Consider the following 14,713-nt stretch of genomic DNA (forward strand, 5'->3'; position numbering starts at 1 on the left):
GTCTGGCAGCATCTGTGGAGAGAAAATAGAGATAGCATTTCAAAACTGGTAACACCTCAGATTCTACCAATATGCAACAGATAATATTAATAAAGTGTTACATGAGATGAAGGTCTAAAAATAATTGGGGGGATAGAATAGTAAAATATGCAACTTTTCTATGGGTAATAGTCAGTTCCTGCGAGTAGCCATTTCTCTTTCCAGTCAGTCTGCTACCTACGTGGGATGTACATGACAGAAACAGACCGAAGTTTAAGCAGACTATGTTGATGTTTATGCTCCAATCACCACTTTTCGTAGTTTTTCCTCACATAAATTTATCATTATAACCATCTCCCTTATGAAATGATCTAATTTTCCCTGAACTGCATCTATGTTATTCACTTAAGTGTTCTCCCGAATAGCAAGTTCCAAACACTTACCACACTTTACATGAATATGTTTCTTCTGAATTCCCTATTGCATTTTTTTGTGACAATCTTGTGTTGATTTAGAACATAAAATCATAAGACCATAAGACATAGGAGCGGACGTAAGGCCATTTGGCCCATCGAGTCCACTCCGCCATTCAATCATGGCTGATGGGCATTTCAACTCCACTTACCCGCATTCTCCCCGTAGCCCTTAATTCCTTGTGACATCAAGAATTTATCAATTTCTGCCTTGAACACATTTAGCGTCCCAGCCTCCACTGCACTCTGTGGCAATGAATTCCACAGGCCCACCACTCTCTGGCTGAAGAAATGTCTCCGCATTTCTGTTTTGAATTTACCCCCTCTAATTCTAAGGCTGTGTCCACGGGTCCTAGTCTCCTCACCTAACGGAAACAATTTCCTAGCGTCCACCCTTTCCAAGCCATGTATTACCTTGTAAGTTTCTATTAGATCTCCCCTTAATCTTCTAAACTCCAATGAATACAATCCCAGGATCCGCAGCCGTTCCTCGTATGTTAGATCTACCATTCCAGGGATCATCCGTGTGAATCTCTGCTGGACACGCTCCAGTGCCAGTATGTCCTTCCTGAGGTGTGGGGACCAAAACTGGACACAGTACTCCAAATGGGGCCTAACCAGAGCTTTATAAAGTCTCAGTAGCACAACAGTGTTTTTATATTCCAACCCCCTTGAGATAATTAGCAACATTGCATTCGCTTTCTTAATCACGGACTCAACCTGCATGTTTACCTTTAGAGAATCCTCAACTAGCACTCCTAGATCCCTCTGTACTTTGGCTTTACGAATTTTCTCACCGTTTAGAAAGTAATCCATGCTTCTATTCTTTTTCCCAAAGTGCAAGACCTCGCATTTGCTAACATTGAATTCCATCAACCATTTCCTGGACCACTTCTCCAAACTGTCTAGATCCTTCTGCAGCCTCCCCACTTCCTCAGTACTACCTGCCTGTCCACCTAACTTTGTATCGTCGGCAAACTTCGCTAGAATGCCCCCAGTCCCTTCATCCAGATCATTAATATATAATGTGAACAGCTGCGGCCCCAACACTGAACCCTGCGGGACACCGCTTGTCACCAGCTGCCATTCCGAAAAAGAACCCTTTATCCTAACTCTCTGCCTCCTGTCAGACAGCCAATCCTCTAACCATACCAGTAGTTCACCTCGAACACCATGGGCCCTCATGTTGCTCAGCAGCCTCTCATGTGGCACCTTATCAAAGGCCTTTTGGAAGTCTAAGTAGACCACATCCACTGGGTTTCCCCGGTCTAACCTACTTGTCACCTCTTCAAAGAACTCCAACAGGTTTGTCAGGCACGACCTCCCCTTACTAAATCCATGTTGACTTGTTCTAATCCGACCCTGCTCTTCCAAGAATTTAGAAACCTCATCCTTAATGATGGATTCTAGAATTTTACCAACAACCAAGGTTAGGCTAATTGGCCTATAATTTTCCATCTTTTGCCTTGATCCTTTCTTGAACAAGGGGGTTACAACAGCGATCTTCCAATCATCCGGGACTTTCCCGGACTCCAGTGACTTTTGAAAGATCTCAACCAACGCCTCCGCTATTTCCTCAGCCACCTCCCTCAGAACTCTAGGATGTAACCCATCAGGGCCAGGAGATTTATCAATTTTAAGACCTTTTAGCTTTTCTAGCACTTTCTCTTTTGTAATGGCAACCATACTCAACTCAGCCCCCTGAATCCCTTTAATTGTTGGGATATTACTCATGTCTTCCACTGTGAAGACTGACGCAAAGTATTTATTAAGTTCTCCTGCTATTTCCTTATCTCCCATCACTAGGCTTCCAGCATCAGTTTGAAGTGGCCCAATGTCTACGCTTGCCTGTCGTTTGTTTCTTATGTATTGAAAGAAACTTTTACTATCATTTCTAATATTACTGGCTAGCCTACCTTCATATTTGATCCTCTCCTTCCTTATTTCTCTCTTTGTTATCCTCTGTTTGTTTTTGTAGCCTTCCCAATCTTCTGATTTCCCAGTGCTCTTGGCCACTTTATAGGCTCTCTCTTTTTCTTTCATAGATTTCCTGACTTCCTTTGTCAGCCATAGCTGTCTAAGCCCTCCCCAGATAATCTTTCTCTTCTTGGGGATGAACCTCTGTACAGTGTCCTCAATTTTACCCACAAACTCCCGCCATTTTTGCTCTACTGTCTTCCCTGCTAGGCTCTGCTTCCAGTCTATTTTCATCAGTTCCTCTCTCATGCCCTCATAGTTACCTTTATTTAACTGTAACACCATTACATCCGATTTTGCCTTCTCTCTTTCAAACTGCACACTGAACTCTACCATATTATGATCGCTGCTTCCTAAGGGTTCCCTTACTTTAAGATTTTTTATAAAGTCTGGTTCATTACATAGCACTAGGTCCAGAATAGCCTGCTCCCTTGTGGACTCCATGACAAGCTCTTCCAAAAAGCCATCCTGTAAGCATTCCATGAATTCCCTTTCTTTGGATCCACTGGCAACATTATTTACCCAGTCCACCTGCATATTGAAGTCTCCCATGATCACTGTGACCTTGCCTTTCTGACATGCCTTCTCTATTTCCTGGTACATGTTGCGCCCCTGGTCCTGACCACTGTTAGGAGGTCTGTACATAACTCCCACTATAGTTTTTTTGCCTTTGTGGTTCCTCAATTCCACTCACACAGCCTCCACATCATCCGATGATATGTCATTCAGCACCATAGATTTAATTTTGTTCTTAACTAACAAGGCAACCCCGCCCCCTCTGCCCACCTCCCTGTCTTTTCGATAAGTTGAAAATCCTTGGATGTTTAACTGCCAGTCCTGACCCCCCCGTAACCACGTCTCTGTGATGCCTACCACATCATAATCATTCACGATGATCTGTGCCATTAGTTCGTCTGCTTTGTTATGAATGCTACGAGCATTCAGGTAAAGTGCCTTAATGTTAACTTTCTTATCAATAGAGATATTGGAAGTCATAAGATGTCCTAAGTTATCCTTCCTTTTTGCTGCATTCCCATAAAACAGTACAGCACAGTACAGGCCCTTCAGCCCTCCATATTGTATTGCCCTTTTATCCTACTCTAAGATCAGACTAACCTACATACCCTTCATTGTACTATCTTGCATGTGCCAATCCAAGAGTTGCTTAAATGTCCTTAATGTATCTGACTCTACTACGACTGCTGGCAGTGCATTCCACTCACCCACCACTCTCTGTATAAAGAACCTACCTCTGACATTTCCTCTCAACCTTCCTCCAGTTACCTTAAAATTATGCCCCCTCGTGATAGAAATTTCTGCCATGGGAAAAAGTCTGGCTACATACTCTATCTATGCCTCTCGACATCTTTTACACCTCTGTCATGTCACCTCTCATCCTTCTTCACTCCAGTGAGAAAAGCCGTAGCTCCCTTCTTCATAAGACATGCCCTCCAGTCCAGGCAGCATCCTGGTATATCTCCTCTGCACCCTCTTTGAAGCTTCCACATCTTTCCTATAATGAGGCAACCAGAACTGAATACAATATTCCAAGTGTGGTTGAAGCAGCATAAACTTGCAGCTCTTAAACTCAATCCCCCTGCGAATGAAAGCCAACACACCATACGCCTTCTTAAGAACCCTATCAACTTGAGTGGCAACTTTGAGGGATCTATACACATAGGCCCCAAGATCCCACTGTTCCTCCACACTGTCAAAAATCCTGCCTTTAACCCTGTATTCTGTATTCAAATTCGACCTTCCAAAATTTATCGGTTTACATTTTTCCAGGTTAAACTTCATCTGCCACTTCTCAGCCCAGCTCTGCATCTGTCAATGTCCTGTTGCAACCTACAACAGCCCTCCACACTATCCACCACTTCACCAACCTTCGTGTCATCGGCATATTTACTAACCCATACTTCCACTTCCTCATCCAAGTCATTTATAAAAATCACAAAGAGCAGAGGTCCCAGAACTGATCCTTGCGGAACCCCACTGGTCATCAAGCTCCACGCTGAATACCTTCCACCGACTGCCACCCTTTGTCTTCTACGGGCCAACTAATTCTGAATCCAGGTGGCCATATTTCCCTGTATCCAATTCCTCCTCACTTTCTGAATGAGCCTACCATGGGGAACCTTACCAAAGGTTTGCCTTGCTGAAATCCATCCTACACTACATTCGCTGCTCTACCCTCATCAACTTGTTTTGTCACATCCTCAAAGAATTCAATAAGGTTTGTGAGGCATGACCTGCCCCTTACAAAGCCATGCTGACTATCTCTATTCAAACTATGGTTTTCCAAGTAATCATAAATCCTGTCTCTCAGAATCCTCTCCAATACTTTGCCCACCACTGACATAAGACTGGCTGGTCTGTAATTCCCGGGGTTATCCCTATTCCATTCCTTGAACAAAGGAATAACGTTTGCTATCCTCCAATCATCTAACACTATTCTCGTGGACAGTGAGGTTTCAAAGATCATTGCCAATGGCAATCTTTTCCCTCGCTCCTGTAGTAACCTAGGGTATGTCCCGTCTAACCCAGGGGATTTATTTTTCAAAAATGTTAGCACATCCTCCTTCCGAACATCAACCTGTTCTAGCATTTCAGTTTGTTTCATGTTGTCCTCAGAAACATCAAGATCCCTCTCAGTAGTGAATACTGAAGCAAAGTATTCATTAAAGACCTCCCCAATTTCCTCCACCTCTTGGCGCCAGTTCCCTCCACTATCCCTGATCGGCCCTACCTTCACTCTGGCCATCCTCTTGATCCTCACATAAGTGTAGAATGCCTTAGGGTTTTCCTTAATCCTACCTGCTAAAGCTTGAAATTTTCCACTCCAAGGTCACTACAAAGATAAAGTATAAAAGTAAGTACAAATTCTGAATATTAAAATTCTTGATGTTTTATCATTTCAGGTACTATAGCCTGCACATGCCTTTTGACTGTAAGTGCATTCTACTCATCAAGTAATGTGATAAAATTAACTTCAATAAATTTCAATTCTCAAGTTATTCAGAGTGACAAACTTTGGCTAGTAAAATTCTACGTTCATTGGTAAGTAAGTTGTTTCTGAGTTTGCCTTGTACTTTGTAACTGTTATTGTAAATGTTTAAGTATTTTATTTAGTAGCTGCTACTTTCCTTATGTTGCAGGTGTGAACATTGTGAGCAGTTTGTTTCAGAATGGAATAATGTAGCTACTGTTTTAAAGGTAACATAACGAGGTCTCTTAAGTATACAATTTTTCTTCCTTTTACCTAATTTGTAATGTCGACTGACATTTTCAAAAAAATGTTTCTTTTTATGAACAGGGTATTGTTAAAGTTGGTGCAATAGATGTGACTAAATATGCATCAATAGGACATCAGTATGAAATAGAGGAATTTCCCACTATCAAATTCTTTGGGCCTAATAAGAACAAGCCAGAAAAATATTATGGTATACAATACTCTTTATTAATAATGATTGATATTTTGACACGTTAATTATCAGAAGATGTTTTGCAGACTTGTTTTAATGCAGCTCACTTTAAAATGCCTAATATAGAATTTAATTACTCAGGAGGAAGGTCAAGTACAGCCATTACTAATGGAATCCTTAATTCAATACGATTCATAGTAAAGGAGAGACTAAATAAACAAGACAATCTATGTGGATCCGGAGGCCAGGTGAAAAATACTATTTTAAAATTTATGCATTATCATTTTAAAATTTTATCTTTATGTATAATTTTCTTAGAATTTGCTTTCAAAAAATTATCTTCTATACTGATGCTGAATGTGCTCTTGAATATTACAGTTAAATATTTTTTGGTGAAGAAAATGTAAGTGTGAAAAGATAGGTAGGAATAATTGAGATGTCACATATTTTTTAGAAAGTAAGTGTCTAAGTCAGAAGAGGAGCAAAGGAGCCGAGCAGTAAAAGTAAGAGAATTGATGGGTCATAAAAAAGCAAAGCACTTGGTTTAATTTCTGGACGCATATAATTTTCAGATATATAAGTTAAATTGAACATTAAAAGAACCTTGGCTAGGTCACACTTAGAATGCAATGCAGAGTTCTTGGGTTGGATTTTTGCTGAGTCAAGTTGACTCAGGAGCCCTTTTAAAAATGGAATTCAATACCCAACTTTGGATTTCTGACTCTTTTCCTGGGCTTTCTGATTTTTGGTAATTCCTTTTAAAGGTATAGTCTGGTTCAGGTAGAGAGCCCACATCCAGCACTCCTGACCTGGCAGGCTTTCGTGGCAATAGGCATGTTTACTCCTTCACAATTACTTTGAGTTGGCCCAGGTGTTGAAAAGATTTTCTTTCACAGCACTTCAGAAATGTTGTGAGCCATGGTCTGCATGAGGAAACCTTCTGTAAGGTAACTTCAAAAAGTCTTCCTTGTGCCCCCATGTCAAGGTATGCACCTGCAAACAATTCTATGTTGCATAATGCCCCCATGTTAAGCTATGCTCCTCATCCCATCCCAATGCGTACTATGATGAGCTATGACATTTCCATAGGCAAAAGTGAGGACTGCAGATGCTGGAAACCAGAGTTTAGATTAGAGTGGTGCTGGAAAAGCACAGCAGGTCAGGCAGTATCCGATGAGCAGGAAAATCGACGTTTCGGGCAAAAGCCTGAAACATTCATCAGGAATATTCCTGATGAAGGACTTTTGCCCAAAACGTCAATTTTCCTGCTCCTCGGATGACAGCCAAAGCTGTCAATCAGACAGAAGCACAAAGTGTTTCAGCACTTTGGTGGACACAAGAGTTCTCAGTCTAGAATGCATATTGAGGCTTGGAGTGAAATAAAGAAGAATGTGAATGAGAGTTGAAGGAACACAAACATTACCATTTGGATCCATTAGCCAGTTACTTTGCAGTATACTCCATGACAAGCTATATGTTAGATAGCGTAGGGAAATTAAGTCAATGAAGTCCATAGACAACGCTGTGCCTCATCAAATTTGCCAAGTCAAATAGTCCTTTACTGATTGATCCTAGTCATCCTTAATAACATCTGGGGAGGGTTCCCAAATTGAAAGAACTGTCCAATAGCCAAATCTAGCAACAGCCATAGTCAAGCAACATAGTCATTCTTGCAGATTCCTATCTTATAGACAGTGTCCAAGCACCACACCACTTTCCATCAGCATGCCCTGTCTCAGCAGCAGAACTTTGGAAGAGTTTCCAGGACAATGGTGTGTAGTCAAGATGTAATTGGACTGGGAGTTCTCAATGGACTCTGGACCCTATGAACCCTAATACATGAAATCAAACATGGCAAGAAAACCTCTTCTGGATTAGCATGTACCCTGGAGCTGGTTAACCGGACATCACCCGCCCCCTCCCCCCCACCATCCCCCCAACCTCCAGAACAACCTGGATGAAATCTATTTACATCACTCATACCAATCTTGCTGTTGCAAGTGCATCTATCCTTGACAATATCAAAAGGATTGATCACCTCTCAATTCTTGTGGAGATTAAGTCTCATATTCACACTGAAGATCCCCTCCATGTTGTGTGGCACTACCAACATAGTAAATTGAACAGATTTCAGTCAGTTCTAACAACTCAAAACTGGTCATCCATGAATTGCTATGGATCATCAGGAGTAGCAAAACTAAATTCAGTCACAAACTGTGACCTCACGGCCCAGCACATCTCCACTATACCATCACCATCAACTCAGGAGATTAATAAAAAGTGCAGGAGGGAATAGTAGGACCAGTACCAGGCATATCTAAAAATTAGACATTAACCTCAAGCTACAAAACAGGACTACTTGCATCTCAAACAGGAGAAGTAGCAGGCAATAGTCAGGGCTAAGCAACCAACCATTGGATTAGTGCTATGCCCTGTAGTCCTGCTGCATTTATTCATGAATAGTGATGGACAGTTAAACAATAAGGCAAAGCACCTCCAGGAATATACCCATCCTTCAATGATGGGGGAGCCAAGCATATAAGTACAAAAGCCAGGTATTTGCATCCATCTTAGGTCAGAAGTGCTAAAGAAACTTGATACTGCAAAGGGTATGGCCCCTGACAACATTCCAGTAATAGTGCTGAACACTTGTGCTCCAGAATTAGCTATGACCTTACCAAGCTGTTCAAGTGTAACTACAATAATGACATCTACATGACTACCTGAAAATTGCTAGGACAAAGTGAGGACTGCCTGAATTTTCGTACCTGAAAATTGCCCAATATGTCCTATACATAACGAAACAAGATAAATCCAACTCGACAGTTACCATCTTATCCGTCTACTATCAATCATCAGCCAAGTCTTGAAAGGGGTTGTTAACAATGCTATCAAGTAGCATTTGCAAATGAATAACCTGCTCAGTGATGCCAGGGCATGTCCTTATAACATTACAGCATAGATTAAAAGATTGATTGATTGATTTATTGTTGTCACATATATCGAGGTATAGTGAAAAGTGTTGTTTTTTGTGCTATACAGGCAGATCGTACCTACAAAGTGCATCAGGATAGCAGAGGAGCGTTCACAATACAGTGTTATAGCCATAGGGAAGGTGTAGATAGAGAAGTGAGAATTAACATTTGAGAGTTTCATTCAAAAGTCTGATAATGGAGGAAGAAGCTGTTCCTGAATCTATTTATCTGTTTATTCAAAATTTTATATCTTCTGCCCAATGGAAGAGGGTGGAAGAGAGTATAACCGGGGTGGGTCTTTGATTATGTTCGTTGCTATCATGAGGCTGTGGTAAGTATAGATAGAGTCAATGGATGGAAGGCTAGTTTGCATGATGGACTACATTGTGTTCACAACTTTCTGTACTTTCATGCAGACTTGGGTAGAGCAGTTGTCATACCATGCTGTGATGCATTCCATGGCACATCCATAAAAATTGGGTAAGAGTCCTTGTGGACATGCCAAATTTCCTTAGCCTCCTGAGGAAGTAGAGACATTGTTGTGCTTTCTTGACTATCTTATCGAATGTGGCTTGACAGTCTCAACTATCTCTACCTCAGTACCATTGATGCACTCAAGGGAGTGCCCTCCACTCCACTTCCTGAAGTCAGTGACCAGTTCCTTTGTTGGCTTTATACCATTGCCACTAGGCACTCAATCTCTTTCCTGTACTCTGTCTCATCATTGTTTGAGATCCGACCTACAAAGGTGGTGTTGTCAGCAAATTTGTAAATGGAGTTGGGGCAGATTTTGACCATACAGTCATGACTGTATAAGGAGTATAATAGGGGCTGTATATGCAGCCTTGCAGGGCACAGTTGTTGAGAATTCTGGTGGAGAAAGTGTTGTTACCTATTCTTAGTGAATGCAGTCTGTGAGTCAGAAAGTCGAAGGTCCAATTATAGAGGGAGGAGCCGTGACCTAGGTTTCAGAGTTGAGCAATGTGTTTGTTTGGAATTAAGATGTTGAAGGCAGAACTGTAGTCAATATGTAGGAGTCTTAAATAGGTATCTTTGTTAACCGGATGTTCCAGGGATGAATGGAGAGCCTGGAAGTTGGTGTCTGCTGTGGACCTCTATTGTGCCAGTAGGCAAATTGCAAAGGGTCAATGCTAGAATTGATGTGTGCCATGACTGACCTTTTGAGGCACTTCATAATTATGTAGGTCAGAGTCACTGGACAAAGATGGACAAATGCAAGAGTAAGTGTTCTTGACATCAAAGTCACATTTGAGCGAATATCTCATTAAAGAACCCTAGCAAAAGTATAGTCATGGGAATCAGGGAATGCTGGTTAGAGTTTTACATAACACAAAATACAGTTTTGTTGTTGCAAGTCAATCATCTCAGCCCTGGGACTTCTCTGCAGGAGTTCGTCAGGAAATGTCCTAGTCCAACCATCTTCAGTACTTTCATTAGTTACCTTCCTTCTGTTATAAGATCAGACGGGATGATATTCGCTGATGATTGCACAATGCTCAGCACCATTCAGAAATCAGATTCTGAAGCGGTCTGTGTTGTAGTGTAGCAAGACATGAACAACATCTGTTCTTAGGCTAATAGCTGGCATATAAGTGCCACTTGCAACATAGGTGCCAGGCAGAACCATCTCCAACAAGCGAAATTCTAAGCATTGCATTGATATTCAACGGCATTATCATTACTGCCCCACTAACAATATCATGGTGGTTATCATTAATCAGACATTGAACTAGACCAGTCATGTACGTACTGTGACTAAAGCAGATCAGGGACTAGGAATTCTGTTGCAAGTAATCCAACTTCTGTCTCTCCATTGCCCATCCACACTAGTACAGAAGAGGATTTTCAGCCCACTGACTGCACTGACAAAAACTACACTAAATTTACTCTCATCCTACTTTCCGACACTTGGCCCATAGCCTTGAATATTATGATATTTCCAGGGCTAATTCAAATACTTTTTAAAGGGTGTGAGGTTTCCTGCTTCAATTACCCTCCCAGATAGTGCATTCCGAATTGCCACTATTCTCTGTGTGAAAAATATTTTTATTCCTGTCTAAACCTCTTGTCATTCACCTTAAAATTACCCCCCCCCCCCCTCCGTTATTGACACTTCCACTGAAGGTAATGGCAGCTTTTTGTCCATACCCCTCATAATCTTATACAGAAGTCTGGAGTATGATACACTTGCTCAGTTGGGTACACTCCAACAACACTCTAGAAACTCACCAATATTTAAGACAAAGCAGGCACCCTATGCACCACTGTCAACATTCACTTCTTCTACCAACAGTGCAAAGTGGCAGTAGTGTGTACTGCGCTACAGTAACTCGCCAAAGCTCCTTGAACAGCACCTTCCAAACCTCTGCCACATGGAAGAACAAGGGCAGCAGATGCATGGGAATGCTATCATCTGCAAGTTCCCTCTATTTCACACATCATCTTCACTTTGAACTATACTGCTGTCCCTTCAATGTCATTTGGTCACAATGCTAGAACTCACTTCCTAGCAGCACTATGAGTTTCCCTATCCCTCTCTCACAGCAGCACTTCTAAAAGGCAGCTCACTATTACCTTTTCCAGGTCAGTAATTGTTGGTGATGTGGAATCGTGTTCGAATAACGACTGAAGTCTGTGAGTGGCAAAAATAGCCTCTTCATTCAACAACAGTAGCACAAGCTCAAGGCAGCAATAGAATCCTGAAATACAGTAGCCTCTTTATACACAGTTCTTACATCTATTAAAATTCCATCACTATGGTATTACATTATTTTAACTATAGCATGCAAAGGTTTGAGGAACTTTTGTCCTAGGGAGTCATGAGATGGCTTAAAATTCTGTTAAATGGTGGCTGTTACTTCTGATGGGATTAAGAGTGTCTGTCCGGTCTGCTTGCATAATTAAGCGGTGTTAGTCCTTTTGTCTTCTAAGTTAGTAAATGTTAGTAAAAATACTAGGCCTATATGCTCGAAATAAGTTAGAAATTATACCTGTACTTAATAAAAGAAAAAAGGATATTAAACTGATTATTGCAGCTAGGTTGTGAGATTTATTTACTATATGCTGGTGTGAGTTTCATTCATTCATGCAATTTCATATAAGCACTATTTTGACAGTTTCTTGAAGGTATAGCAGCCCAATTAAAAGGTATTTAATAAGTACATACTAATTGGGAAAACTGTGTGGTCCCCTGTAACCTATTCAGGTCTGGGAAACGGTTGGTAAGGGCTGATTAATATAATCTTACATGGAGACATAATGGCAGGGATGGTATTATTCTGAATATGTTACACTTATTCTGAGGTAACCACTACTTTTTGCGAGGGCTGATAAGGTTTGAAGGTGTGAAAAGTAGTAATGTGTTGTTTTAATTTGGTCTATCTTGTAATAGTAAAATATACTACAGAACTGCGGTTTTATGAATGAATCAAACTGTTATAGTAGGAAGGTATGAATGAATGAAACAAAAACGCGGTGTTCGCTTGTGAGTGGTTTAATAAAGGAGTTATGAATGGGTAAATACAAAGTGTTTGTGAGTGGGCAAGTGAAGAAACCTGTTATACCATGTCTCATAGTGTATAAATTCTGGCTGAACCAATGACAATTTCATCTCAGTGAAGGAGTAAAAAAGCTTTTCTAATTTGAGTATTGTTTTAGTTCCAAACCAAAAGCACACATTCCTTGCAACTAATTATCCCTAGTACATGTACAAGGGAACGCTGCCAAACTTCTAGCACATCTAAATTTATTAACCTCCCAAACCAACCAAAGAGCCAAAATTGCCAAACTACCAACCAATATTCCTGCTGTCTGTACACTTCAAGATGATAGAATGTACATTCTTGTAATGGACCAAGGCAGATGTGGAAGACATCTTAAAAATGGACCAAGTAGGCTTTTAACAAGGTGAAAGCTCATCTGATCAAGTACTCATATTAACACTTAAATTAACAATGGTCCTCAAAGGAATCTTAAAAACAGGAAACTATACTTGAATTTCCTGCAACGTATAACACTATTTGGTACTCGACCAATTCATCAGTGCTTTGAGTCCTTCTTTCTGGGTTGCTGACTATTGAACTGGCTGCTCTGGCACAGACAGTTCAGGGTTCATATGGAAGTCAAGACTCGCACCTGGCAGAAAACAATGGATGCAACTACCCCACTGTTAACCCTGTTCAGCCTATACACTAGGTGAACTATCCCAACCTCCTTCCAGAGATTAATCAGTGCAGATTGCATTTGCTGTGGCATACAGATACAGATTTTAGCTCGATACATTCAAGAGAAAGCCCATTTGATTGGCATCTCATCTACAAGCATTCACTTCCTCCACTGCCAAAGTACAGTTGTGGTAGTGTATACCATATACAAGAATCCGTACAGAAATTCACCACGGCTTCTGAGACTTCACTTTACAATTCCTCAGGCATCCAGCAGGACAAGGAAAGCAGATACCTGGGAATACCACTACTTTAAAGTTCCCTTCCAAGTCACTCCTCATCTTTACTTGGAACTATATTGCTGCTCCTTAGTGTTATTGGGTTAAGATTCTGGAACACCCATCCTAATAGCATTGTGGGTACACTTGAACCACTGCAGTCCATTTGATGTAAAAATGCAGATCAGCAACCTGTTCTCAAGGGTATTAGGAAGAGGCAATAAATGCTAGTCAAGCCAGCAAAGTCTCCTCAATGAATAAAAACAAATCCTCTCAATATAGTTGCGGTGCACCAGTGATTCATATATTATTGAGGATTGTCTGCTGACTAAACTTGAAGATGTGCTTAAAGAACTCCAGCTTGTCACTGACAAGACTAATGCTTCACTCTGTGACTATTCACATGGTAAATACACAAATAGCCCCTGATATTTTAACCAGATTTTAGAAATTAAAACTAAAATATCAGATGCCAATCTATTGTTAGCTCTTCTCAATATATCAGCAAGATTTGTCTATTCTTTGATACAGTGTAGACGAATAAACAATCAACATGCATTTGACTTGAATGATAGCAACTTTGATAATCAAGTGATGGGAGGTGATGAATTATGGATCGTAGAGTTCTATGCACCTTGGTGTGAACATTGTTTAAGGTGGGTAACACAATAGACTTCAGTTTTTTTTCTTACATAATTTCTGAAGCTCCTTTAAAATGAACATGCCGAGAAGTTAAAAAGATCACATTACTTTTCAAGTTATGTTACTACATGTATAGATTTGCATTGCTGTTTACCATTTTGTGCAGATGATTAATGTCACATAATAATTACTGAACCAAATCCTTATTCTTGAACTGTTGGATCTCAGAATAGTTAACTAAATGAGAAGTGGTTAGTCAAAGTAACCTTGTGAACATTTGAGATTTAGAGCACATCTTTGCTGAGTTTCAGTGACCCAAAAGCCTTTTAAAAATTTTGACCAGGACCCAAGTCTGGGATTCTTGACTCCATTCTCAGGCTTTCTGATTGTCAGAAGTAGCTTTTTTAAAGGTGCAGTTGTTTCAGGTACACCCAGCACTCCTGGCCTGGATGGCTCCATTACACAGATAAACACAACCTGCTCTTCTGCAGGTGTCATGGTGTCAGAGCAGGTCTTTAAAGAGTCATGGTTCAGAGAAACCAGAGATGTTCAAAACACCCTCTTCATCCTACTATAGGGCATTAGAGGTGTCATTCATCCACATATTTTGAAGTTTTCATGCCTGAAAGCAACAAGATTCTTAACCATGTGTAAATAAACATTATGAACCTGACAACAGAGATTGGCAAGCCAAACCTGTAAATGTATCACAGGATGCAAATGTTTCAGCCCTCTAATTGATTACTCTTTCAAGAATAAATAATGAGGCTTTTCAGAGGA

At 40.7% G+C, this 14,713-nt stretch overlaps 1 protein-coding gene across 1 annotated transcript in view; it reads left to right on the forward strand.

Annotated features, from left to right (window-relative positions):
- The window catches only part of LOC122541222 (protein disulfide-isomerase A6-like), an 80,223-nt gene that overhangs the window by 29,299 nt on the left and 36,211 nt on the right, over window positions 1-14,713 (forward strand). The window contains exons 2-6 of the mRNA XM_043677862.2: window positions 5,351-5,489; window positions 5,588-5,645; window positions 5,746-5,872; window positions 5,996-6,102; window positions 13,823-13,947. Of these exons, the coding sequence (XP_043533797.1) occupies window positions 5,351-5,489; window positions 5,588-5,645; window positions 5,746-5,872; window positions 5,996-6,102; window positions 13,823-13,947 (556 nt within the window). The remainder of the gene's footprint in view (window positions 1-5,350; window positions 5,490-5,587; window positions 5,646-5,745; window positions 5,873-5,995; window positions 6,103-13,822; window positions 13,948-14,713) is intronic.

The sequence above is a fragment of the Chiloscyllium plagiosum genome, unplaced genomic scaffold (genome assembly GCF_037043375.1).
Source record: "Chiloscyllium plagiosum isolate Xiang-an unplaced genomic scaffold, Cpla_swu_hap1 HiC_scaffold_3, whole genome shotgun sequence".
In the NCBI taxonomy this organism is placed as follows: domain Eukaryota; kingdom Metazoa; phylum Chordata; class Chondrichthyes; order Orectolobiformes; family Hemiscylliidae; genus Chiloscyllium; species Chiloscyllium plagiosum.